Below are 26,210 nucleotides of genomic sequence, written 5' to 3'. Positions count from 1 at the left end.
CTGAGCTCCTCTTCCACTCGCCCTGTGTCCTCCCTATCTATTCCTCCCCCCCATTGCCACTGCATAACTACACCCACCCCTGGGTCTCCTCAGTTACCCCTGCTTCCCCTGCCCCACTTAGACCTTTATCTGCCCATACTGTCCTCAGGATCCCCCCATCTGCCCCCGGTCCCATCAGTCTGCTCCAGGTCCCTCCCTGTCCACTGATTCCCACTAGGCTGCTCCATGCCCCCCCTGTCTACCCCTGAGTACCCCCATCTGCTTACTCCTGGGTACACCTGGTCTTCTCCATGCTCTGCTATCTACCCTACGTTCTCACATCTGCCCCCATGTCCCACTGTCTAGCCTTGTGTGCTCCTTTATCTATCCCTTCATTCTTCTCTACCTGTCTCCATGCCTTCATCTCCCCTGGGGTAACCCTTACCTACCCTTGCATCCCCCCCATCTGCTCCCATGCTCCCTAACTACCCCGGACTACCCCTTATCTTTCCCCATGCCCCCTCTAACTACCTCTGGGTACCCCCATCTATTCCCATACACCACTTTCTACCCCTGGAGACCCCTCTGTACTCCTGGTCATCCTCATGACCCCCATATCCCCTCCTGGGTCTCCCCCATCTTCCCCCATATCCCCTCTAACTACACCTGGGTACTCCCCTAGCTACCCCTAAGCCCTATCTACTCCTGTGCCCCCTAGCTACTGCTGGCTACTCCCTGTCACCTCCATCTACTCCCAAGTACCATTCTATCTACCCCTGCATCCTTCCCTGTCAGCCTCCAAGCCCTCTATCTACTCCCGGGTACCCCCTTAACTGCTCCGAAGTCCCTCTATCCATTCCCTTCCTACCCCTGGGTGCCCCCATTCGCCTCTACATCCCACTACCTGCCCCAGAGTTTCCTCGATCTTCCCCACTCCTCCCCACCCCCGGCTCCCTCCCCCCATAGCCTCGCATTGACGCCCCACTCTCCCCATCAGCCCCAACTTCGATCCCCTCTATCCTCCCCCACCCCCCTCCACCAACCCCATAGCCCCCCCTCCATCTCCCGTAGACACCCCCTCATCTCTGAGCGCACCGTGCGGGGCCGTACCGGGGCGGGGCGGGGAGCGGGGCCGGGCGCTTCCTGCGGGGCGGCGGTGCGGGGAGGGGACGGGGGAGGGCGGCGGCAACAAAGGCCGCTCCCCGCCCCCCGCGCGCTGCTGAGCCGTCCTTGCGGCACGAAGATGCCCGCGGAGCTGCGGGGCCTCGCGGTGCTGCTGCTGCTGCTCAGCGCCCGCGCAGCGCTGGTGAGTGCGGGGCCACCGCGGGGAGCGGTGCGGGGTGGGGGGATCAGCACCGCGCGGTGGTGTTGGGGGGGGGTTAGGGGGAATGGCGTTTGAAGGTCACAGGGAAACGCCTTCGGGAGAAGCCGGCGGGGTTGGGGGGGTTGGCCGCCCCAGGAGGGCTCTTCCCGGGGGACGGTTTGGGCGTCGGGTCCGCGTCGGGATGGAGCGGCTCCTGGGGCGGTGCTGCGTGCGGCGGCGGTCCCCGGACGCGGCTCTCCCACTGCTCGGCACAGCAAAGGATCGGCGTGGGGAGTCCCTTCTCCTTCCCCGGGAGAAGTCCCCATTTCTGGCTGCCCAGCAGCAACCTGCTGGATTTAATAGCACCGAGCTTCCGCCGCTCCTATTGGGTTTCTGGTACCCTCTCTTCCTGCAGCCCCGCTTCTGGGGATGCTCCAGGGATGCTCCAGGAATACTCTGGGTTTGGAGATGCTTTGGTGATGCTCCAGGAATGCTCTGAGCACGGGGATGCTCGGGGGGGTGCAGATGTTCCAGGGTTGTCTGCGTGGCTCTCGTGCTGGCGGCTGCATCTCTCCAGAGCAGCAGATACAAAGCTCCCATTTCTGAGGACGCTCTCACTGAAAGCACTCCGAGGTGTGCGATGTGTGAGCAGCCCAGCCCTGCGTGCACACGGTGGGCGATGCACACAGCTGCATTTATTCAGCTGGGTGTTGCACTTTGGCATTCGTTTGGTGAGGATGGGGACCGGCTGGCAGCTCGCTCCATCCCTCCTTGTTGGGACTGGGGGATACCTTCCTTTCTCCCTTCCCAATTTTGGGGTCTTTAGCTGGTGATGGCAGTGCAGCTGTTCGCTGAGGAGCAGGCAGGAGGGCTGAGGGATATGTGAGGGTAGGGCTGATGAGCTCTGAGGTTCACTAGAGACCAGGAGGGGACTGAGGTCTCACTCCACTGATCTTTGCCATTGTTTCTGAGTTGTTTGGTTGTGTCGGACAAAGTCTCTGCTTCTCCCCTCTCCTTGGAGGCTCCAGGATGAGGGCAGTGCCTTGAAACAGCCCCGTGTGTGATGGTTTCAGGAGGGTGGGATATGGACCGGAGACCCGCCATCCCCTCGTGCATGGGGACACAGTGACACTGTGCCAGTGTTGGATCAATTGGATCCCCTTTGCTGATGTCACTGGGGCTGGGGAGCACCTGGACCATCCCTGCCCACCCCTCTCCCTACAGCATCGCTTTGGGCTGTGAATGAGGTCTGGAATCCTTTGCTGTGCTTATGGGGTGAGGAATGAGCTCAACCCCACAGCAGACACCTGGGAATCCAGGAGTGGTCCCAGGAGCCAAGGAGAAGGGAAGGGAGCCCATTCTCAGCTGGAAGATGGGAGTGGGGTGGGGAGAGGAGTGGGCTGGCTGCTCCCACCCTGGGTCAGTGATGGGGTCCTGGTCGTGGGGTGGGGTCAGCCCCAGCGGGTAATGGGAGATCTTTCTTTTTTGAGGTCTGAGGAGATGTGAACAGCATGGCACGCAGCGAGTGTGTGAGGTCTCAGCCTGGCTCCTGGAGGGGATTGGAAATGCTTCTGCATGTTGGCATCCGTGGGGAAAGCAGAGGTGGGAGGCAGAGAGTGGGGCAGAACAGAAGGCTTTTTGTGGCTGCATGGAGATCTCCCTCAGTTAATTAATGTGACATTTATGCCGAGCTCCTCGTGCAAAGCTGCATGGGGCAAAAGCCCTCTGTGGGGTGGGATGGGACCCGCAGGGTTGGGGCTGCACTGGGCAAAGGGCAGCCCCAGGGGTCACCGCTCTGAGTGTGGATTTGGGAATCAATAGGTCTGAGCAGAGGTGGCACAGGGATGCACTTCTGGGGAGCACATGGAGCAGAGGGCAGCACCAGTTGGGGTGAGCAGTGATGGGACCGCAGTGGTACCTCCATGGCTCTCTGCTCACGTTCAGCATGTGAGCCCTGAGCCAGGAAGTTCGGCCGTATTTACATCCCCACGATGTGAAGCATCTCCCTCCCTCCCTCCCCACGGCTTGGCCACAGCTCAAAGTGCTCGTTTTTGGATAAAAATAACAGTGGAGATCTCAGGGCTGAAGCTTTCCTGGCCAGTGGAGAAGGGAGAGTTGCATTGCTGAGAAATGGGGGCAAATACTCCGTTTGCAGAAGGTTCCTCCGGGTGTGCGGCCCCAACACCACTTTGCCTCTCAGGGTCGGGGCAGTGCTGAGCAGAACTTGCTGGCAAAAGAGTTTATGTGCCAAAAAATGCTGTTTTTTGGAGGAGAAAGAGGAGGGGGGAGGCAGAGCTGTTCCACGAGCCACATTGGTGGAATAACTGCTGCAAAGTGCTGAGAAGGTCTGCCTGCCCCTGCACGCGCTGTTTGCAAACACGGGCATCCCTCAGGAACACTGGGAATATACCCGAGGGCTGCATTTCTGGGGGGAAAGAATCATAGAAAGAGTGGGAGCTGTGATCCAATATGGTCTGCTACATAAAATCCTTTTTTTTTTTTTTTTTTTTTGGGGGGGGGGGGTGAGTTTGAGAACTTTGACTTTTTTGTTGCTGTGGTTTCTTCCTTCTTTTGGAGGCTTCTTGGCAAGTAATGCCACGCAGCCTTTAATTTTCTCTCTCTCTCATGTGCTGCCCATGCGTTTGCCAAAGGAATGGTGAGAGGATGGGGCTCTGGTGACAGTAGAGAGGTGACACTTTGGGGGGTGCTGGGGGAGGAGGGAGGACGGCTCTTGGCCCTCTCCAAAGCCCTGGCTCCGTTCCAGTGGAAAAAGGCAGAGCTGCCAGGTATTTGTTGATGAAACAGGGTGACTCTGTGCAGCTCTGGCCGTGCTTTCAGCCCGGGTCTGCCAGGGAGCGGGGTTCCCTTTTTTGGAGTTGCAGCAAGCCGAGCGAGACAGCAGAGGGACCTGCGGGGGGTTGGATGACGCGGGGGGATGGGATGGAGCTGACTTTGGGGCTCTTTCGTCCCTGCACATCCAGAGCTCTTCGGGGCTTTGAGGAATGCCTGTATCGTGTTGTGGCCCCGCAGCTGGCACCGGCGGCATTGCTGCTTCCTCCTCCTCTTCTGCTTCTGTTTGGGATGGTAGGGGAGATGCTCCTCCTTATCCCTAATATGTATGCCCGGGGGCTATGGTACGGAGAAGCCCCTCCGGCTGCATCCATGAGCACTAATTAAGCTCTAATTAGCCCCAGTCGTAGCTGCCAAAGGTCACGGGATATCAGCATCCCACCGAGGACCACATGTGCTGGAGATGCTGAGACCATGGCACCTCTGTTCTCAGTGCCCAGCCCCTGTTATTCATTCTTGTTTTTGTTTTCTTCTGTCATAAGAAGGAGCTGCTTCTCCCCGTTTATCAGTAGATAATAGCTCTGGGTAGTTAGCAGTCCAGTTAGGCTGCAGGGTGGGGCTGCAGAGGTGCAAGCTGGCCAGCCACTGAGGTGTCCCCATGGATTGGGGTGTTTGCATGGCATTGGGGTGTCCCTGCACTGTTCTGATTGGGGACTGTTCCCCGTGCAGCCATCACTGGGGCAATGGGTTGAGTGCTAATTATTGTACAATCATTAAGGTAGGAGCTGTAATTGCAGTAATTCAATTAGTCCCCCCCTCCTTACCTTCGATTCAGGGCTGAACACTTTTATTCCTGCTCCTCAAGCACCCATCCCAGTCCAGGCTGTGGCATTTAAGGCCATGCACAGGACCCTGCAGAAGGAATCCCAATTGTCCATGTGCTGATGTCCTTAAAGCCAACACCTGCACACTGCAGGAATGCTTGAGCAGAAGTGGGTGCTCCCCAAGCCCTGGTGTGGAGCATCCCCAGTCCCTTTGATTTCCAGGAGGAGGAGGAGGGAGGCGAAGGCACTCAGTGCCATAGAAGGAGGAGCTGAGGGGAACCCATCAGCCGTGGCAGGGGCATAAAACATTTATAGCCCTTGAAAATCATCAAGGAAATGTCTGTCTCAGTTAAAATAGCAGGAGCAATTAGAGGGGGAGAAAAAAAAAAAAAACAGCAACCCAAACACGTGGTTTGTGTGTAATTCCAGTGTACAGCTCAGCTCTTCTCCGAGCATTTCTCATCCTCTGCTGGGGCTGCAGCATCCTGTCCTGCGGAGCAGGGCGAGGTCTAGGCCCAGGTCAGTGGGCAGAAATGTCTTGCCTTGCTGGATTCTGGTACTCAACCCTAAGTGGAGATGCTGTATCCAACCCCATGGACTCCAGCACCTTGCTGGGATGCTGCATCCAACCCCACGTGGGGATGCTATACCCATCCCCCTGGGCTTTGACAATGTGCTGACCACCTGCTCTCAGAAAAAGTAGATTTCTCTTTTTCCTTCCCCTCTCCACCCTCTCTGGCCATGACATAGAGAGCCAGAGAGCACACCTCCCTTTCCTCTTGTCTTGTCCTGCTGTGTTCTCAGCAGTTGGGCACTACAGAAGCTGCTTTGGATGGAGAAAAGAGGTGTCAGATGAGAGAAACCTCCTCTTGCATCTGCTGTTTGTTCCTTGCCTGCTCCCAGGGACTGTAACTGAGAGCTGATGGAGCTCCGAGTCGCTCCGTATGAGTAATGCTGGATGTGCCAGGAAGGGGGGGGCCTGCCCATGGGCACGGGAGCTGAGCCCCACCCCTGCACGTGGCTTTGTGGATGTAAATTCCAAAAGTAGGTCGTGGCCACGCTGGCATGGCAGGCGTCATCCTACATATGTCAGCTGGGTAATTTATGGGGCTGGTGCTGGGTGCCTTTCCTCGCTGCCTAAGGTGCTCTGAGCATCCCTACCTGCACTGGGCATCAGCATCAGTGCTTTTCTCCTGTGGGGTTTCTAGTGACAGAGTGTTGGGGCAGACTGAGGCACCTGTGTATCCCCACCCCTAGAAATGTTGTGTCCTCATCCTGTGAGATCCCTTTAAACCAACACAGAGTTGTCCCTGCACATCCCGAGCCTGCTGGGGTCCTTTGGAAATCCGCAGAAGGGGCTGTGAGCATGTTTGATTTTTGTCAAGTGCTGCATCTTTCTCCCTATCCATCACCATTTCCATGACAACTCGGAGGAAGGAGGGCAGCATCTTCTTCCCATGCATGCAGCTTCTGAATGCCACGGTCTGCAGCTCGGGACAGTGCTCAGCAAAGCACTGCCCTGGGTGAATTATTCCTGATTAAATGCTGTAAGGAGAAGGGCTGCTTGGGATAAGGGCACCCTCGTTTGTCCGGCAGTGTTTGCCCGGGCTGCAGTCTGGGAGGGGGATTCTGTGTTAATCTCCCAGCAGTAAAGCTGCACGCAGGGGGCTCTGAAGGAGTCCTGATTAATCATTATTAGGAGATTTATAAGCTGTGTCTCAGCACAAGAGGGACTGCAGGGTCCCAGCTGAGCTGTGAGAGCTCTGGGATACGGTGTGGGGCGACTGTCACAGCACTGCTCACCCACAATGTCAGGAATGACTTTAAGAGCTGCTGACATTTGGGTAGACAAAGATTTTCTCCTTGTTGCCACGTGCTCATGGAAATCCCCGTTAATGGTGATGCCCATTGTGCTCTCGGGTCTCATGGCTGTGAAAGGGTTGTTGCTCAGAGCAGAACACCCTGCAGAGCATCCCTGGCACCGTCAGCCCTTGGTGGAGGGCTTTCACTCCATCACCAGCAAATGGCTGCACTGCAAAGCCCAGCCCAGCCCGTCTGCCTTCCTCCTGCCACCTCCTGCTTGCTTTCCAACAGCCAAGCCCAGAAAATGAAATGACATAAGATATATATATAATATTATATATCTTAAAAAAAAAAAACCAACCACAATTGCTCATTGTGGCCATTCATGATTTCAGTTCTGCTGTGGTTCCCGACCCACACGCGCTGCTGTCCGTCGGGGCACACTCGGGGTACACTCGGGGTAGACCGCTGCGTTGCGCGGCCCCGGGGCTGTTTTCCCCATCCCGTGTTTTCCCCATCCCGTGCTCACGTTTCCATCCAAACCCTCCTCCCGTCGGCAGCGCTGAGGTCATTTTAGTCTCCCCCGGCGGCGCCAGCGAACAATCGCTCATTGTGCTCTGCGCTCCGTCCTGGGAAAAGGAAGAGGGTGTGAGGCGGTGGAATCAGAGCACTGGGATGAGTGGGCTGCTCTGCTGGCTGCCCTCCCCCCTCCCGCTGTTGTGAGCTCGCTTCGGGGTCCTGTGCTTGCTCCTTGCCCACCTGGACGGGTTTTGCCCCTTGGTGGGGTTATGGGATGTTGGCCATGCAGTTGTTCTGCACCCACATCTCTGCATTAGGAGCATGGCGATGCATCGCGTGTCACTCCAAACCCCCAGGGAAGTGTGGCCCCATAAAGAAACATGCACCCTCAGGAAGCTTCCCCATGGCTTTTTCCTTACGTCGTTGCCCAGGGAGAGGATTCACCCCATACCCTTTCTCCTCTCCAGATTAGGGCTCCTGCAGGCTCATGTCTCAGTGTCTTCCCTCTGCTTGGGAATCTCCCTGCCTCCTGTGGTTTTCTGCTCTGGGAGATGAGGTCCTGGACCACTCTTTGCCAGTGCTGGGCAGGATTAGGCTTCAGAGCCATCTGCTGCCTGCCTCACCACATCCCATGTTGGGGACAGGGACAGCCCAGCAGGGATGGGTGCCACAACTTGGGCTGTGCACATTTGTTCTGAAGGGAACACCCTGTAGGCATCTCCCAGCCACGTTTAAGGAGGGTTTTGCTCAGACCTGCTTAATGCAGCTGGGAATGAGGTGGAGAATGGGGACACCTCCCAGTGGGGTGCCCTAGATGGATGCTGACTTGTGGAAGCAAACTCTGTAACACAGAGTCAGGTTCTAAAGCAGGTGTGTTTATTGGGTGCTGTGCGCAGGAAGGGAGCCCCACTGATCTTGCACACAGAAGAGAGAAGCGACTGCATTTTTTAAGAGCATAAGGCATGCATATTCATTACATTTCTGAGAATTTATTGCAATTAACTCCAAGAAGTCATTTCCATGAGGCCCTCCTTGAAATCCTTTGGGTGGGCATGTGCTGTGGTTGTGGGTCCTGAAGATGAAGGCCGCGGTCGGCTCACTGTGGTTTTGCAGTTTCAGTCTCATCAATGCATCCCACCCTCTTGCTCAGTTCTTAGGTTTTATTTTAACCCGTTCCTGTCCCAATCACCCCCCTTTTCTTCAATCCATCAAATTCCATTGCTGAATGATTCCATTATTGCATGGTGATTAAAATAACACCCGCTCTCTATTTTCTGCCTTCATTTGTGCATCTTCCACTCCTCACAAGTATTCCCAGAGGTTTTGCACATCCACAGGGCACACCACGGAGTAATACACACAGAAATTATCAACAGAACAAAAGCAATGCAGGGCAGAAGAGTTGCTTCAGGCAGGGAAATTCGGGTAGCCAACTGGTTAACTTATCTCACAGGTCAGGAAACATGTTTCCAACACTTCTGCATGGTCATCACTGACTGATTATTGTACATACCCCTGTGACCAAGCTGAAGCATAAACATCAATTCAGATTATGCGTTTGTCTTCTAAGTCAACTTAAGGGACCCTTCTGCCCACGTTTGGGCAAGTTGAGGCCACTTCCACTTTCCACTGAGGCCAAGTTGCCTTCTTGACCCGAGTGTGGTGGATCCACAGTGTATGATCCTTCACCTTGATCGCTGTATGTGTGGTCAGCAATATTAGGAAAGGTCCCTCCCACTTAGATTCCTGGTAGCACATTATGTACTGGGCCATCAAGTCCCCCAGCTCTAATACCCAAAACTCTTTTTCAATTTCCCAAAGTTGCCTTTCTAAACTTATTACATATTCAGTTAATACTTATCCTAACTGGCCCCAAGTTCCCTTTCGTATGGGATATGGCCACCTCCCATACAGAATCTCAAAAGGGCTGATGGCAACACCTGAGGCCGTGGCAGCCTGGCCTCTTGTCCTAACTTGGCCATCTGTAGTTTAATCAAATGGTTTGCTGGTGTCTGCAATTGCCAATCTATTCCCAATAATTGTCTGATTTATTGCATTGCTTTCACAATAAGGTGTGCCCCTCGATCAGATGATACTGTGGCAGGAACCTTGAATCTTGGAATTATTTCCTGTGACAGTACCTTAGTTACTCCCCTCACCTTATTAGACGTGCAAGGCGATGCCTTTGGCCAACTCGAGCAGGTATCTGTTAGAACTGACACCTGACAGATCCCCACTTTTCTTGTCAGTTCCAAAAAATCAATTTGCCATTGCTGCCCTGGAAGGTTCCCTGTCCCAGTAGGCCCCGTTTATACTCTGTTCCTGGTACTAGGATTGTATAATTTATGTTCCCTTAAATACAAAAGGGAACAACAGTGTGTCCACCTGGGTATGCACTCATTTATCAGATTTCTCTCTTCCCTTCTAAGTCATTATTTAGATTCCTGTCCTTTCTAGAATACTTTATCACAATTTGAACTTTACTGTCTGGAATTAAAAAGCCAGTTCACCAACCTCCTTTTCTTCAGCTGCCTGTTTTGCCACTTGATCCACCATCTTATTCCCAGTTTCCTGTACAGTGTTACCTTTCTGATGTCCTTTACAGTGCATTATAGGAGTTGCTTTTTGGTAAATTTACACCATGCTGAATTTGTTTTCGTTCTGTGTGAGCAATCCTCACTCTTTCCAGATGGTACTGTGAGCGTGTACCACCCCAAATGCATATTTAGAATCTGTCCATATATTTAAGGCTCTTGTCAAGGCAGTTATTTCTTCTATTACTTCAATAGTAGTTGTTGCATATCCTGCCTTATATTTTCCTTGCCTCACAAAACCGCTTCCATCAGTGAGTCCAGGAATCCTCAGCACTGTCCAATGGCTCCTCCTGTAGGTCTGTCTGATGGGCATAAACACTCTCCAAGCAGTCACGTCCTGCTGGATCAGAGGCAGCTCTGCATTGGTGTTCTGGGCATTGGGCAAATTGCTTTCTGTTGAGAGACTTGATAACCGTTTATGGGTTATCAAGAAATTCAGCAGACTCGCAGTACTGTGGCACCCATGTACTGCAGTGAAGTTCCACCTTGGGATGGAGGAACCCAAGTCTCAGGCTCACAAGCCAACTGGCTTTCAAACGTCAGTGGGCTGTTCTTACAACCCTGGGTAACGCTGTCCAGGTTAACTGAGGCTTTTCTCCCCATCTTGGGGTTTTCCTACCCAAAGGCAAATAACTTTAAACTTTCTTTGGCAAAACCAGGCAGAAAAAAGGCATCCTACAAATCCGGAATGGTAAACCCCACCTACTCATTCCTTAACTTGAGTATCTTGGACAATTCTATTAATTGCCCTCAAATCTTGTACCAATGATACCTCTTGCCATCGGAATTTCGCTGGCAAGATTGCAGTGTCATATTTGGATTCATATTCAATTATGAATATGAACTCCAAATGTTGCCTATTATTTCTTCTATCTTACAATCTTGGATCCTCGAAGGGCACTGCTTTACCATGACTGGGCTGGCTCCTGCTTAACACAACTCAACTTCCATTGGGGCTACACATTTGCTCTGCCAGGCACCCCTGATGCCTGCGCTCCTGGATACACCTGATTTAAGATTTCTGTAACTTTTCAATCGACTGGTCGTGCTTGACCCTTTGCTCCAATTTTTATTGAATTAATCTCTGCATCCATTTGTTCTAATAAGTCTTGCTGTAAGGTAAATAACTCCCAATGATGGTATTCCACAAAGAGATAGTATAGGGGATGGTATATTTTAAGTAGTTCTATATAAACAGTATACAGATAATACAAAAGAGAAGATGGCTCACCTTTACGATGACAAGGCTCGCAGGAGACTCCATGTGGGAGGGATCTCCAAGAAGAGATCCTTCCCTGGTGGTGGTCAGCCCTTAAATGGGGTTTGGGAGAGGTGGAACCAGGCTCCACCCCCTCCAATCACACAGGTATATCACCTTCACCTGTGCGCCCATGGCTGACTCGGTGCTCACCCCAGGTGATCAATCAGTGGTTCAGGTCGTGATTCAGCAGTTCCCATACACTTGCCCAAGTAATGGTTTTGGTGAACCTGGGAAGTACAAAAATTTACATATTCCTACTTGTTTTCCCAACCTGTATTTAATTGGTCTCAAAAAGTAAGACTTCTCTTGTTGGCCAGGAGCTTCCACTGCTGTTACAAAATCAGCATCTATGGGTAATAATTCTTGGTGCTGCACAGAGTAAGAGGTACCCATATCCAACAAAAAATTAACCTCTTTACCCTTTCTTCTCAGTTCCCTTGTTATCTCTGTACCTCAGTATTCCAGATCCCTCACCTCTCTTCTCGGTCCCAACGTCCCTGTTACATGTTGCTCACCTTTACCTCCTCAGCCTGTGTCTTTCCCAAACCTTTTCCACTTTTCAAACGTTCATCATTACAAAGACCACAAACATTATATTTCAGTTTCACCTCCTTCCCTCTGGAGTGCTATCACTGATATTGGGTTTCCTAGACGTCCGCAGATGACAGCTATTCTCTCTTCCAATGTCCCTTCCCCTCCCAGCCCCATTCACAGGTATGAAGGGGCAGGGGGGCTGGGGTAGTTCTCACATCTGCCTTGACCAGCGCAGTTCACAAGCCCTAATATCTCAAACCCTTTTCCTTTACCCTTTTGCCATTTGTTTTGTTTTGTTTGCCACAATTCACTATTCGTACCCTCAATTACAGTTCCACACACCATCAGAACAATTTTCCCCAGTCCCTTCAAAACCCACGAGTCAAACAATACAGCTCTTCAGCTTCCACAAATGCCCAGTGCTTGCTCTCATGATTTGAATATTCAGTTATAAAAACTGGTCCTGTTATTTCGTTTATGTCCCCTGTTTCTTCTTCAGTATTCCCCCTGGCTCCCTAGCAATGTCTCTCCAGTGAGCCAAAATACCACCCAGAGGGGTCTTTTTACCCAGCAATATCCAAATATTCAAACACACCCAAGTGGGGTTAATCTAGGGATTTCTTTGACCCACCCATGACTGAACTTCACCGAGTTTTTACTGAATTCAGATTCCCACAAATAACCCTTATTAACTCCACTTGGCCGAATAAACACTCTGATTTAAATCTGATCTGACAACACCAACAGAAGTGTCAATCACCTCTACTCCTTTTTACCTCCTGGACTTGGATGCAAATATGGCACCTTATTATTAGTATAGGGTTACACTGATTTTCAGGATGGAAAATACAAAACCAATCCATATTTTCACTTTCCCCAACCCTTCATCCGTCTGTTTCCCTCTCGGGAGGACAGAAGCACGGACTGGGACTCTGCGCTCGCCCCATAGCTTTTCTGTGTCTCACTCACACAACATTCATGCCAGCACTGCTCTCACTCACACAAGGAACAGAATTCCACTGGAAGTGCTTTCACAACACAGACGTTTAGCAGTTATATAAACAGTAAAATATGACAGGAACAAAACCGCTTCAGACATTTACTCCTTCCACAAAATCATTTTCCTGCCCGGCCCCTCCTGGCAAGACATTGACCTGTCTTACACCCAGACTGTGCCAGGGCCTAATCCCCATTAACTCCAGCTGAATCAAGTTCAGATCTTTAAGGGTAGATACACAGAAACATCTCCCATGGGTTACCTTGTTCCTGGTGAGCTCATGAACCTCAGGGGAAGCTTACCTTCACTTCTTTTCCCCACGCAGGACATCTCCTAATGACTTATGGGTCCCCTGTTCCCAACATACCTGGTCCACTGCCAGATTTCTTTCTCTGCTCCGCAGTGGCACGGTCAGGACAGGGAGCCTTTCTGAGAACATCTCGGGGTGTGCCTAAAGCTTCCCTGTTCCCCATGTGCCCCATGGGTCAGCAAAGAGCTCACCTGGCTGGCTCGCTGAATTGACTTGCAGTAACAAACCCTATAACACAGAGTCAGGTTCTAAAGCAGGTGTGTTTATTGGGAGCTGTGCACAGGGAGGGAGCCCCACTGATCTCGCACACTGAAGAGAGAAGCGACTGCATTTTTTAAGAGCATAAGGCATGCATATTCACTACATTTCTGAGAATTTACTGCAATTAACTCCAAGAAGTCATTTCCATGAGGTCCTCCTTGAAATCCTTTGGGTGGGCATGTGCTGTGGTTGTGGGCCCTGAAGATGAAGGCTGTGTTTAGCTCACTGTGGTTTTGTAATTTCAGCTTGCTCCATTGGGATAGTCTTATCAGTGCATCCCACCTTCTTGCTCAGTTCTTAGGTTTTATTTTAACCTGTTCCTGTCTCAATGCTCTGGCCTGGGGACCGCCCTAGGGTGGCATGTTGGCATGTTTCAGGCTGTAAATTCCTATAATGCCACTATGCTGGGACTGTCAGCAGCACCCACATCACCTGGGGGCCAGCGTGTGCTGGAGGTTCACTGTGGGGAGGGCTCGAGCCTGGAGCTGCAGCAGCAATCGGCTTATAGGAGATAAAGGCACAGGCAGGAGGGAGAAAGGGAGGTGGTGTGGTCTGGGTGTGAAAGGAGTGTCTGGGAGTCTTGGCATTAGGTTTTGGGGGACTCCTGGGTGACACCAGGTAGGTCACTCCAGGGGCTGCATTGTCACCGTTGTCCCCTCAGGGCATGCTTAGTGCAAGGCTAGGTTAATGAATGTTGATGGATGCCAGCATCAAAAGACATCATTTTTGAGGGTGGGAAGAGCAGTCTGGAAAGGAGATCACAGCATTTCTTTCCAGGTAAATCCTGGCCATGGGTTCCTTGATCCTACAGCTGGAAAAATTCATGTTGGAGCAGTAAGTTGGCCAGGAACATAGGGATGCTCTGGGATAGGAGGGATGCAGGAGGCTGGAAATGCTGAGACCCAGGTGTGGTCAGCATGGAGCTGATCCTGGCCAACCTTGGGTTCCCTCCACGTTGATTGCCCTGTTTGCACTAATTTCCAGGGCAAATCACCCACACCACCTCCCTGCTCCATCCCCACTGCGAGCCCCATGGACACTCCAGGCAGGGAGCGGGGCTGAGCACAGCAAGCATCTTCTGAGCATCCTCTGAGCATTGTCTGGGCATCCAAGCATTTTCTGTCGCATCCCCATCACACTGCAAACCCAGCACGTATGGGAGGAAGGAAACTCCACATTCATTCCCTGGTGTTGTGCCAAACCCAGCCACAACCTTGCTTTTATTCTGCAAGTGTGCTTCCCTCATCCCTGTGTTTGCTGCACCCTCCTGCGCCACGTCCCTGGGGATGCCACAAGTGGCGATGAGTCCCAGAGGTTAATGATGTAAGGTGCCAAAAATAGCGCCTTTATCTACAAGCATGTGTCCTTGTGCATTTTTTTGGAAGCGAGCAGGAAGGGGAGCTGGGAGAAGCACAAAGCCTGGGCTGTGTGCTGCAGTCCTGCACGGGCACCGGGGTGTGCTTTGGGGTGTTGAGGCTGATGCCTCTGGACGCTTGTTGCTTGCGTGTGTGCCTCTGGTGTAATTTTAGCAAAGCCTCCCCAGGTAAATCCTCCATTTATTACACCATAAAACCCATCAAACGCACAGGGCTGGGGCTTTGTGCCCTCCCCCATGGCACACACAATCTGCCGGGAGCTGCGGGTAATCCCCTGTGCTCCATCCTTAATCCCACTCTGTCCCTCGCTGAACCGCCCACAGTTGTGAGCACGGGGTGCTCCCACGTTTGCTTTCCAAGAAGCCCCAGGGAGGATGAGAGCAGCAGCAAAGAAATGCAGAATCTGCAGGTGTGAGGTGAGGGTTTGTGCAAACCCGTGGGATCCGAGCACCCCACCCGAAAGGAACCCCAACACCATGAGCTGAAGGTCTGTCTGTAGGTTGGTTGTTGGTTTTCTTGGTGGCTTTTTTTCTCTCAGTTTGGTCTCTGATGCCCCAACACACCTAATTTCTGTCTTTCCCCATCCCATGAGCCCAGGCTGTGTGTGATGAGGGTGTGGTCCCAGTTGGCTGCAGGCTTTCAGGATGATGTGCCTCAGTTTCCCTTCCCTTTTGGTCTGGTGATCAGTGAGTTTGGGAACGCCATGCCTCTTTTCAGAGATATCTCTCAGGAGCTGCTTGGGTGCTGCTGTGACCTTGGATGATGGAGATGGATGATGGAGACCACATTGCTCCCCTAGAATAACACTTCCATCTCCTGCATACAGCAACATCTCAACCCCGTGAGCATCCCAGCTGGGTGGGCTGCTCTGATGGTGCAGAGCCTTCTCCCAAAGGTTCAGGACTGTGTCTGTGCGTTAGGAAATGTTGCCTCAGGGATGATGTCTTCCATCTCTCCAACACAGCATTGAAAAGCTGCCATCCCGTTTAGTCTATGAGCCATAATTATTGTTGGAAAGGCAGAATGGAAACGGCTTGTTTAGTTACATTTCATTAAAAGGACTTCATCTGGGGGCAGGAAACAATGAGGCTTAGGCTGTGTAAATATTTGAACAGTGCTTTCCAGCAACATAACCCCTCAGTGCGTGCATGCGTGCACACATGTGCCTACAGCCCAGGTCATATACACATGGATGTGTAACTTGAAACGTTTCCCATCACATGCCAAAATGCTGAAAATCCTCCACTCTTGGCGATGGCTCATCCAGAGCTTCTGTTGGTTTTGTCCATTAGCAGAAGTTTTGCTCTTTTATAGGGCTTGACCCCTCCCACCCATTTATTTTCTCAGTAAAATGAGACCTGTGGGGCTGGAGGTGCTTCCTGGGCTAGGTAACCAGAGATGGCAGCACTGGGATCAAGGCTCCACGCTTGGATGGGTTTGGGAGTTTTCCTTTCATCTGGAAACCTGAGCTTTATTGGTGCATGCAGACAGCTGGGTCCTGGGGGCTGCATTTCGGGTGGTCCCCACTGCTCTGCACTTTGCTGAAGGGCAGAGTTTTGCTGAATGCTTGAGCTGCTCCATGCAGTGGAATGTCTTTTCCTTTCCTTTTAATTGCATTTCTATTGCTTTTTATTGCACATTGGATTGCTGAAAACCTTGATAGAGTGGGGAGCACGGCTGAACGGTGCTGTCAGAAGCAGATTGATTACACTTGCAAACAAATAATTGCAGCTGATAAAGTTCAGGGCCAGTGAATATAACAAAAGTCCTAGCATGGACTAGGGAGAGGAAATGCCCTTTTTTTCTTTCCTAAATCCGGGTGCTCCAGCATGTATGTATGTATGCCTGCATATATTTGATTTTCAAGAGTTAACTCTCCCATCCTACTGCATACCCACTGCAACATCTCCCAAACTGCAGCAGTGAGTCAGTGCATGTCCCTGGGAGCACCCAATCCAATATTCAGGTTAGTCAAACAAGTTGTGGTGCCCCATATCTAGAGGTGCCCAAGGTCAGGCTGGGAGGGGCCCTGGGCAGCCTAATCTCGTGGGGAGCAACCAGTCCATGGCAGTGGTTGGAGCAAGATGATCTTTAAGATTCTTTCCAATCTAAGAAGTGGGGAAAAAGGGATAAAATCCTATTTTCCAGCTCTTTGGAGAGCTGAATCTCAGCTCGGAGAGCAAGCTCTGAAATACGCCTTTGTGGAAGGTGAGAAAATCTCAAGATGGTTTTGGATGTAAAGCTGCAATAGGGTTCTGGAGTCGAGCAAATTAAATCAATTCTGGGCTGGGTGGGGAATTTCTGCATGGTATGATTAAGCGCTGAGTTGTCTCTGAGGTGCATAACCATGCATCTACAGGATGGCTGGGACTTGGGGTGACCCTATCCATTTTGTGGTTGGCGCTTGGGGTGATCCTATCCATAGAGTGGTTGGTGCCTGAAGTGACTCTATCCATTTTGGGTGGTTGGCACATGGGGTGGTTCTGTCCATGGAGCTGCTGGTGCTTGGGATGATCCTATCCATTGGGTGGTTGGAGTTTGTGGTGACTCTGTCCATTTTGTGGTTGGCACTTGGGGTGATACTATCCGTGGAGTTGGCACTTGGGATGACTCTATCCGTTGCGTGGTTGGCATTTAGGGTGATCCTATTCATGGAGAAGTTGGCACTTGTGTTGACCCTATTCCTATGGAGCAACCTCACCTGCCTGATGCAATCCCATGCACTAGGCTCATTTGTACCTCTTCACTGGGTGTTTTGCATGCATGCAGCAGGAGGTGGTACTGTGTTTGTGGGTTTCTTGCTGTGTCTTTTCCCCTCCATCTCCCTGGAGGGAGAAAACAGAATGTGCTGGGAGTGGAGGTGTTAGCAACAATAGATGTCGGGAGGTTTGCTATTTTTCATGCCAGCTCTGGCTTGGGGATATTTTATTATGCTGTGTGGTAAGATCTGGCACTAATCCATTGAAGTATGGAAATAAAAAATGATACTGGAAGCAGGCGATCCCGAGGAGGAGGAGATGCTGATAGATGTGTTCATGAAACATGTAGATCTAGTACTTAGGGACACTGCGTAGTGGGCAGTATTGGTGGCAGGTGGCTGGCTGGACTGGATGAAATTAGAGGTCTTTTCCAACCTTAATGATTCTATGATTCTAAGAGCTGAGTCTGGTCTGGGACTGAGGACCTGGTGAGGATGCAACCCTCCCATGTGCAGAAAGTGCATTTTCTGCCAGCATCCTGCACCCCTAGAATCCAGCACTGCCTTTTGGACATCCTCCTTGGCTTTGCTATGGACACCTCCAGCTCAAGCAGCCTCCATGGTCGCTACCATCAGTCCTGCTGTCAGGAGCAGCTTGCTGACATATTTATTTTTAACTCAGCCTTGGTTCTAGGCGTGGAAATGCATCAGTTTCATAGTGGGAAAAGAATTGTGGAGTCTTTAAGGTTCAGAAACAATGTTTTTGTTCCAACTTTGTGTGCAAGTTAATATTATTTCAACTGTTTATAGTATCACTAAATCATGTGCCAGGATGAGTTATTAGGGTTTTATATAGAAAACACCAGAAAGGTGCTTTCAAGGACTGATTAATTGAAAATATCCCCTGGAAAATATCATAGAAATAATCATCACTTTTCCTGTGGTCTGTTCTCAATTTAACGCATTTTCCCAGAGACAATGGCACTCAGCCATGGACAGATTGCTGACCCCGGGTGCAGAGATGTGCCTGTTTGAGCTTTAGAGGCTTTGGCACTCTCCCCACATGCCCTGGCTGCCAGATCCCAACGGGGCACACGGCATTCTGTTTCCCAACTGGGGTCCCCATGTCCCTTCCCCATGACCTCACTGGGAAGCGGTGCTGGAGCTGTTTGAGGTGGGTGTGCTGGAGGAAACCACTGATTGCCTGCACATGATGGATGCTGCGTCGCCATGGAGGAGGTGGTTTCCATGGTGACCGTTGCCATGCCGATGGCTACCAGAGAAGGACCTGAGAGCATCCTGGGGAGGTTTACCAGCCTCTCCCTGCCTTTAAGGATGGATTTATAAGGCACCCTTCCTCACAGCATGAATGGAAGACGTTTGGCAGCAGGACGTGCCCCGGGATGTGTAGGGTCATGCAGGAGGTGGAATGTCCCTTTGGTTCCTTGGTTTCCCAGCAAACTCTCAGCACTGATGTGCTGGGTGTGTCAGTGGGACCCTCTTCCCAATTATTACATTTTTCTCTGTGTAAAATGATGTCACCTACCTTGATAAAGGGAGAGGAGAGGGAGGGATGGGGCATCTGCTGTGCTTGGAGATAGATGCGTGTTAACAGCACAAAGGAAATGAAGCCTCTCTAATCTCTGGCTCAGCTCTGATGGGGCTGGGCCAAAGGGCCTGAGCTCTCACTCACTTTCAAGGCTCTTAGTGTAGGACTTGGCTGTGATTTCTGCTGCTGCAGCTCCTTGGCTGTGGTTCCCAGCCGGCCCTGCCAAGCCACAGTGTGGAGGCAGCAAGGGGACAGTGGGTTGGTGTCATCATGTGTCCACAGGAGTTTCAGGCAGCTGGAAGTAAACTGGCCATTGCCTTTGCCATGGGGAGTGGGGAGACAAATCAACAAGCCCTGGCATGGCACAGATGCAACTCATTCCGAGGCAAAGGACTAATTAACCCCCATCACTGTTGAGTATAACTGGGCTCAGCCCTACTGAGTGATGGAATCAGCTGTGGTACTCTTTGTGTATCTGGGTGTCAGTGCCCTTATGCACAAATCTCCTCCATCACCAGGGTATACACAGTGATTCATCCCCACAGGACCACCAGGACCAAACCCTGCTTGCAAACTGCACCGACAACTGCCCAAATTGCCTTCATTAAATCTTCCTGTCCGCTCCCTTGCTTAGCTGAATTTGGTTTGCAGTGGGATGGGCACACACTACATATACTCATTTGCATCACTGCATTGCTCCAAGATCTTTTGGGCAAAATGCATCCAGGGCACACACTGCTCAGCCAAGCATGGGATGGATGGATGGATGGATGGATGGATGGATGGATGGATGGATGGATGGATGGATGGATGGATGGGTGATGGATGGATGGGCCGATGGATAATGGGATGAATAGGTGGTGGGATGAATGGTAGGATGATGAGATGGGAGGTGGGATGGATGAGCACATGCTGGGCCCATGCTCCTGTGTTTTCATTTCTCCATCCAAGCGCTGGGAACTGATGGATGGAGCTGACTCATCTGGATCCAATTTAAGATAGAAATGAGCTCGGCGGAGCTGGACCATGTGGCTCCCATTACAGGGAGGCTGTGCAGGTCAAGCAGAGAGAATGTGACCTTTGGGGAGCTCAACAGGTCATCCAGCAGGGCTGAGAGAGGTGGGTTGGGGTGCGCCTGTGTTATGGGCTCCTTGTTTCCTGGTGAGCGTCAGTGCTATTAACATAAAAAGTTGCTAAGGTCTAGGATTAAACGACAGCCTTAGTCTTCACTTAGTCTTAACAGAAGACAGATGCAAGTTTCTGGGCATCCCTGTCTTCTTCGGAAGGCTTTGAAGTCTGGCCATGCTATACCCAACAAGCACAGGATTCAAAAGGTGAATAAAAGCAGCTCCAAATGTTTCCTCTTCCAACCCCCCAAACCTTGCAGTTGAGACATTGCTTATTTAGCAAAGTCATTTGCAGTTGTCCTTAGTGTATCAGTTCTTCTCTGCTTTTTACCCTCTCCTCTCCAGGAGCTGGAGCTCGATGCTGTACAGATTAGAGCAATTAATATGAAATCTCTTGGGCTCATCTTCTTTTTACCAATTGAGGACATTTTGATTTCAAGAAGGGAAATTTGGGATGAGGAAGCAGCAGGAATCTGACCAACAGGCACCTCTTGAGCTTGCCCCACACAAAACCACTTTAACATTTCAAAACTCATTTTTATTTCAATCTGGAATGGAAACAAACTCAAAGCTGTTATCGGGAGGTACAATCCCATAATAGCAAAGAGGGCCCTTCCACCCCTTTGCTTTAAGTGCCACCAACCTGGCTTGTTACATCTTGGAACATCTGATGCTATCTTACAGATCAAAGCCTCCTTGTTTGGGTTGTAATGAAGTGTCAAACTGTTTCCTTGCAACACAAACAAGAGACACTTTGATCTGCAAAACAAGATGCTTAAGAGCCCTATGAGCAGGGGCCCTTCAAGTTTTAGCAGCACCATGGAGCAGCAGAACATTTGAAGTTTGACATGGTGTCATATTGTCACTTTCCAAGTTGTGGCAGCTGATAGCGTGCATTAATGTCACACCTATGCCAGAAATCACGTGAAAATAGTATAAAAGGAAACAATAGCTGGAGAACTAAAATAATATGGTTCCTAGCACTTTCCAAAAGCATTTTTTTCCCCTTTTCCAGAGGGCTTGTTTCCACAGGAAATGTTATCAGAATCAATGTGCACTTTCCACAAAATGTCAGCTTGTCTGAAAGATTTGCAATAGGATATTATATGGGGGGATAAAAACAGTTTGGAGCAGCTCAACTGCTGCCGGCAGTCCCACTCCCTTAAAACTCTCTTGGAGTTGCTCTCCCCATCCCATCCCATCCCATCCCATCCCATCCCATCCCATCCCATCCCATCCCATCCCATCCCATCCCATCCCATCCCATCCCATTTAACCCCGTTCTGTGGTGCCCATTGCAGCTGGTTAACGCAGCTCCTTGCTTGGCTGCAGGCTCAGCGCTGGCGCAATGAGAACTACGAGAGGCCAGTGGACCTGGAGGGCTCTGGGGATGACGATCCCTTTGGAGATGATGAACTGGATGACATCTACTCTGGCTCCGGCTCAGGCTGTGAGTAGCTGCAGCGCTCCCAGGGAAGGGTGTGGGGTCATGGGATGGAGTTTGGTAGAACTGAAGCTGTGGGATGGGAGGAGTGGTCTGGCCCATACTCATCTCCCCAGCAGTCCTGCTCTCTCCCAGCCAAAAGCAAAGGGAACAGTATCAGAAGCTGGGCTAAAGTGCTTCCACTTCCCATTTCAGTTTCTGGCCCTACTAGGCAGGATTGGCCCTTTCCTAACAGCCTGTGCTGGTGTTTTAAAGGTTGACCTCAGAGAGGGGCTTTAGCCAACACATAGAAATGTGCATCTCTTGCCTTCTGCTGAGCCCACAACCGCTCTATGCTTTCTGACTTCTGGGTGTGAAGCCAGGTGACCAGCCAGTCCTGGGAAATGCCTGCTTCATCCTCTGCTCTTCTCTCCCTCTTCCAGATTTTGAGCAGGAGTCAGGGCTGGAGACAGCACTCAGCCTCACCACGGACACATCCGTCCCGCTGCCCACCACAGTGGCCATGCTGCCTGTCACCTTGGTTCAGCCCGTGGCAACCCCCTTTGAGCTGTTCCCTACTGAGGACACGTCCCCTGAGCAACCAACCAGCGTCCTGTATATCCCCAAGATAACAGAAGCACCAGTGATCCCCAGCTGGAAAACAACCACCACCAGTACCACTGCCAGTGACTCTCCCAGTACCACTGCCACCACCACCACAGCTGCCACTACCACCACAACCACCACCACCATCAGCACCACCATGGCCACCACCAAGCCCACCACTACCCAGAGGTTCCTGCCTCCTTTTGTCACGAAGGCAGCCACCACCCAGGCCACCACCCTGGAGACACCCACCACTTCTATCTCTGAAACCAGTGTGCCAACGGAGGTGACCACATCATGGCTTGTCCCCTCCAGCACAGCCAAGCCGAGGTCCCTGCCAAAACCAAGCACTTCCAGGACTTCAGAACCCACGGAAAAAAGCACTACCTTGCCTTCCAGTCCCACCACGCTGCCACCCACAGAAGCCCCCCAGGTAGGATGCAGGAGCCCTTCTCACCTGCCGAAGGGCCTGTAGACGATGTATGAATCCAGAAGGTGGTCATGAGGAGCCTTTAGGGTGGCTGTGTCTTGAGACAGGACTGCATCCCTCTGGGTGGCTGTGTCCTGAGCAGGCTGGGCATTTCCTAGCTCTGCAGAGAGCTGAATGTTTTAGGGGATGAAAAGGGGAGGTGGAAGGGTGGAGGTATAGAATCACAGAATCATTATGGTTGGAAAAGTCCTCTAAGATCAATCAGTCCAACCACAACCCATCCCTGCCATGCCCACTGGCCACGGCACTCAGTGCCATATCTCCATGGTTCTTCAACACTTCCAGGATTCCACCACTTCCCTGAATAGCCTATTCCAATGCATCACCACTCTCAGAGAAGAAATTTTTCCTAATATCCAACCTGAACCTCATCTAGCTCCACCATGGGTAGAGCACAGGGGTGGAATTGATGGAAAATGTTCCTGAGCATTTTCTCCTAGCAATAGGAGGGCAGTTTGGGGGAGGAGAGAGGCTTTCCCATGGGTACAGTTGCTGAGTTTCCTGTCCTGCAGCCCAGCTCACAGCCTGGCACTGTCAGATCCAATCGCTCTGCAGTTCCTGCTCAAGCATTTGCAGCCCATTGGGTGTCTAGGGTGGGGGATTTCATCCACTGCTCCATCTCTCATTCAGAGCCCCTAAGGGGCCCTTTGAAAACCACTCTGACTGAAAGGTGGAGTGATTTGTCTAAACTAGTCCCTCTTTTCTGGGTACGTATATATGTGTGTAGCGCCCCAGGCTCCTGCTGACCTTCAATTAATCTCTGTCACAAATCCACGTGCTTGTGGAAGCAGTGAGCTGTGCACCATGCTAGGGGCACTGTTACATTGTGAGGGTTCCGTCTTGCCTGCCTCGGCTTCATCCCCATCAGCTTATTGCTCATCCCCATTTGAAATGGGATGAGGGAACCATTTGCCCCACAATGGAGAAGTTCTGGGGGTGCTTTTCTCAAGGATGCTCTGTGGGATCAGCTCAGCATGCAGCAGGGAGAGGGAGCTGCTCAGGATGGATTTGTCCCCAGGGATGCTGCGATTGTGGGGATGTGCAGAAGGCAATGAGTAGATGAGGACTGGACTGGAGGAGAACAGGGCAGTGGGACCCTCCTTAGGTCTTTGTCGGAGGCCAGAGGTGGGAGCTTGTGTGTCTCAATGGCACGTGGGTGGGGACAGGTCAAAATGGTCCTGCTTGGCCAAGGAGACCTTAGGTGACAGTCAAGATGTGGGGTCAATACTGCTCTCTGCAATACAGTCATCCACTTCAGTGACACTGGGAAGGGACAGGCCAACATTAACCCCCCATGTTCCCTACCGTGGTATCACGATGCCCTTCCTCCAGCCACACTGATGCTGCTGGAGACACAAACCACCTGTAAGTCCTTGTCCCCTGCTCCACCTTGTCCTTTCCTCCAGGTGGAGCCAGGAGAGTTGACGACGGTCTTCGACAGTGATCTGGAAGTCCCAACCAGTAGTGGCCCCAGCGGGGACTTCGAGATCCAAGAGGAGGAGGAGACAACTCGTTCTGAGCTGGGCAATGAAGTGGTGGCAGTGGTGACACCACCAGCAGCACCAGGGCTGGGCAAGAATGCAGAGCCGGGGCTCATCGACAACACTATAGAGTCAGGCAGCTCAGCTGCTCAGCTCCCCCAGAAGAACATCCTGGAGAGGAAGGAAGTGTTGATAGGTGAGAGTGGAGGACGTGGGTTGGTGGGAGGATGGAGGGCTTTTGGCCTTCAGCAAGGTGCTGGCGTGGTGCTGGGGCACCCACTTCACCTGCCCCAATAGATGGGTCCTGCCCGTCCTTCACAGTAACCAGCACACTGTTGCAGCTCCTTGAATTACACAAATTGCATGAGCACACCACCTTCATGTTCAGTTTTAAACATGAATTCAGGTCATAAAGCACAAAGCCAAGCAGAACCCAGCCTGATTGCCCTCCTGACAGCTGTACTCCTTTCTGTTGCAGCTGTGATTGTCGGCGGTGTGGTGGGAGCCCTCTTCGCTGCCTTCCTTGTCATGCTGCTCATCTACCGGATGAAGAAGAAGGATGAAGGCAGCTATACACTGGAGGAACCCAAACAAGCCAACGTGACCTACCAGAAGCCAGACAAGCAGGAGGAGTTCTACGCGTAGGACGAGAGCCTGGCATGCCTTACGCTCCCTGCTCCTCCTCCGAACTCTCCCTCCTCTCCTCCATTCCGTCTCTCTCTTTATCTCTCTTCTCTTTTGGATCAGACTGTGAATTTAAAAAGCAAAACAAAACAAAAACAAAACAAAACAAAAAAAACAAGAAACAAACAAAAAAATGCAAAAGGAGAAACCATATCTTTGGCGCAAACAGATCGCCACGTTGTGGATGGCAGATGGAGCTCTCGGGGCTTTTCCCACCTCCATGGTGGACTCTGGGATCCGGACACCATGTACCAGCCCTAGGGCGCAGGGTTTGGATTTATCTTCTTTTTTGTCGTTGTTGTTTCGATTGGAAAGAAAGGAGGCTTTTCCCTCTCTTTTTTTTCTTTTTTTTCTCTTTTTTTTTGTTTATTTGTTTTTTTTAATGGAGCTGGTTACTTTGCAGGAATTCCGTTTTGCTCCCTGCTTCTGTTTGAAAAAAGGATGCAACTCTCAGATATGCTTTGAACCTTGAAAAAGCACAAGGGGCCGGAATACCTGGCGCCCCAGGATTTGCTCTTGGAATGGGGGAACAAAACCAAACAAAACCACAGCCAGCTCCCATCTGGAGAATTCATGGAGCACCAAGAGGCCGTGTTTGGGTTCCTCGTGTGAATCTGCTCTGGCCAACAGCACCCTTTGCTGCATCACTGTGCATGACCAGAGACCTGACATCTCTAGAACCCATGTGATGTTGGCGTGGTGTGGAGCAGGGCCCGTGCTTTCACTGGGTTTTCACTGTGACCAATAAAGCTCAGCTTGCACAGCCCCTCCGGCAGCACTGGTTTTCAAATGGTGCGGGATGGCACTTGGTGGGGAGCTGGCATGGGGTGGGAATACAAACATGCTTGGTTGGGGCAGTGTCCTGCAGCTCAGAAAGGAAAAGAAGGAGAAACAGAGCACTAAATGACACGAATCAAGCTGGGGGACCCAGCCACAGGAACAGACCTGTTTGGGGGCAGCTTGGAGCACAGTAGATCATCTGCTGCATGGCTTTAGTGAGCCCCAGTGTTGAGCATTTCTATTCCTTTTGTTGAATTTTGATTCCCATGGGGATCAGCTCAGGGCAGCCCACAAGCAAAGAGCCCAGGAGCTGTCATCAACCACACAATGCTTTTCCTTCTGCCAGTTCCCAGCATGCAGAGCCCAACTGCTCCTTTGAAAAAGGCTGGAGTTTAGATTTTTTTCACAGAAAAGTCAATTAGATATTTCAATTAGTTGGCTTTTAATTAGCTGAAGCGCTGCTTGCCATGCAGCCGAGGATCTCTGCTTTAACAATGGCTGCAATCTCAGCAACGTCCTGTGGAGATGTTGGCTTTGGTCTTAGAGCAATTTAAACAGGAAAACAACACAAATATCAGTTTCTTCAGCTCTGTTGCACCGTGAATTGACCTGCATGGATGCAGTAACACTTTGTCCCCCTCAGGGCGTGAGTGCATATAGGGATTTATCACCCTGCTGGAGGCTGCATGACAGCAGAGCTCTTTTTTGTGTTGGGAATTCGAGAGGCTGAACATGTGTGTATATATATATATATACACATACATACACAGTTATATATATTTCATTTATATATAAATATATATATATAAGTGAAATAAAAT

At 51.2% G+C, this 26,210-nt stretch overlaps 1 protein-coding gene across 2 annotated transcripts; it reads left to right on the top strand.

Annotated features, from left to right (window-relative positions):
- The first annotated feature begins 1,177 nt into the window (after positions 1-1,177).
- On the top strand, positions 1,178-26,162 carry SDC3 (syndecan 3). 2 transcript variants are annotated; one of them, XM_065744737.1, is made up of 5 exons: positions 1,178-1,285; positions 21,258-21,375; positions 21,792-22,387; positions 23,851-24,121; positions 24,404-26,162. In XM_065744737.1, the coding sequence occupies exons 1-5, from the start codon at positions 1,223-1,225 to the stop codon at positions 24,568-24,570; spliced, it is 1,215 nt and encodes a 404-aa protein (XP_065600809.1). In that variant the 5' UTR covers positions 1,178-1,222; the 3' UTR covers positions 24,571-26,162. The 2 variants fall into 2 exon arrangements, with proteins under 2 accessions (XP_065600809.1, XP_065600808.1); XM_065744736.1 differs by lacking the exon at positions 1,178-1,285 and adding an exon at positions 20,034-20,132.
- Positions 26,163-26,210: the final 48 nt, after the last annotated feature.

This window comes from Cyrtonyx montezumae, unplaced genomic scaffold, assembly GCF_038088225.1.
Source record: "Cyrtonyx montezumae isolate F1298 unplaced genomic scaffold, pur_monq_1.0 scaffold_31, whole genome shotgun sequence".
NCBI lineage: Eukaryota > Metazoa > Chordata > Aves > Galliformes > Odontophoridae > Cyrtonyx > Cyrtonyx montezumae.
The sequence above is the reverse complement of the archived record's forward strand: the minus strand, read 5'-3'. Positions and strand labels throughout refer to the sequence as shown.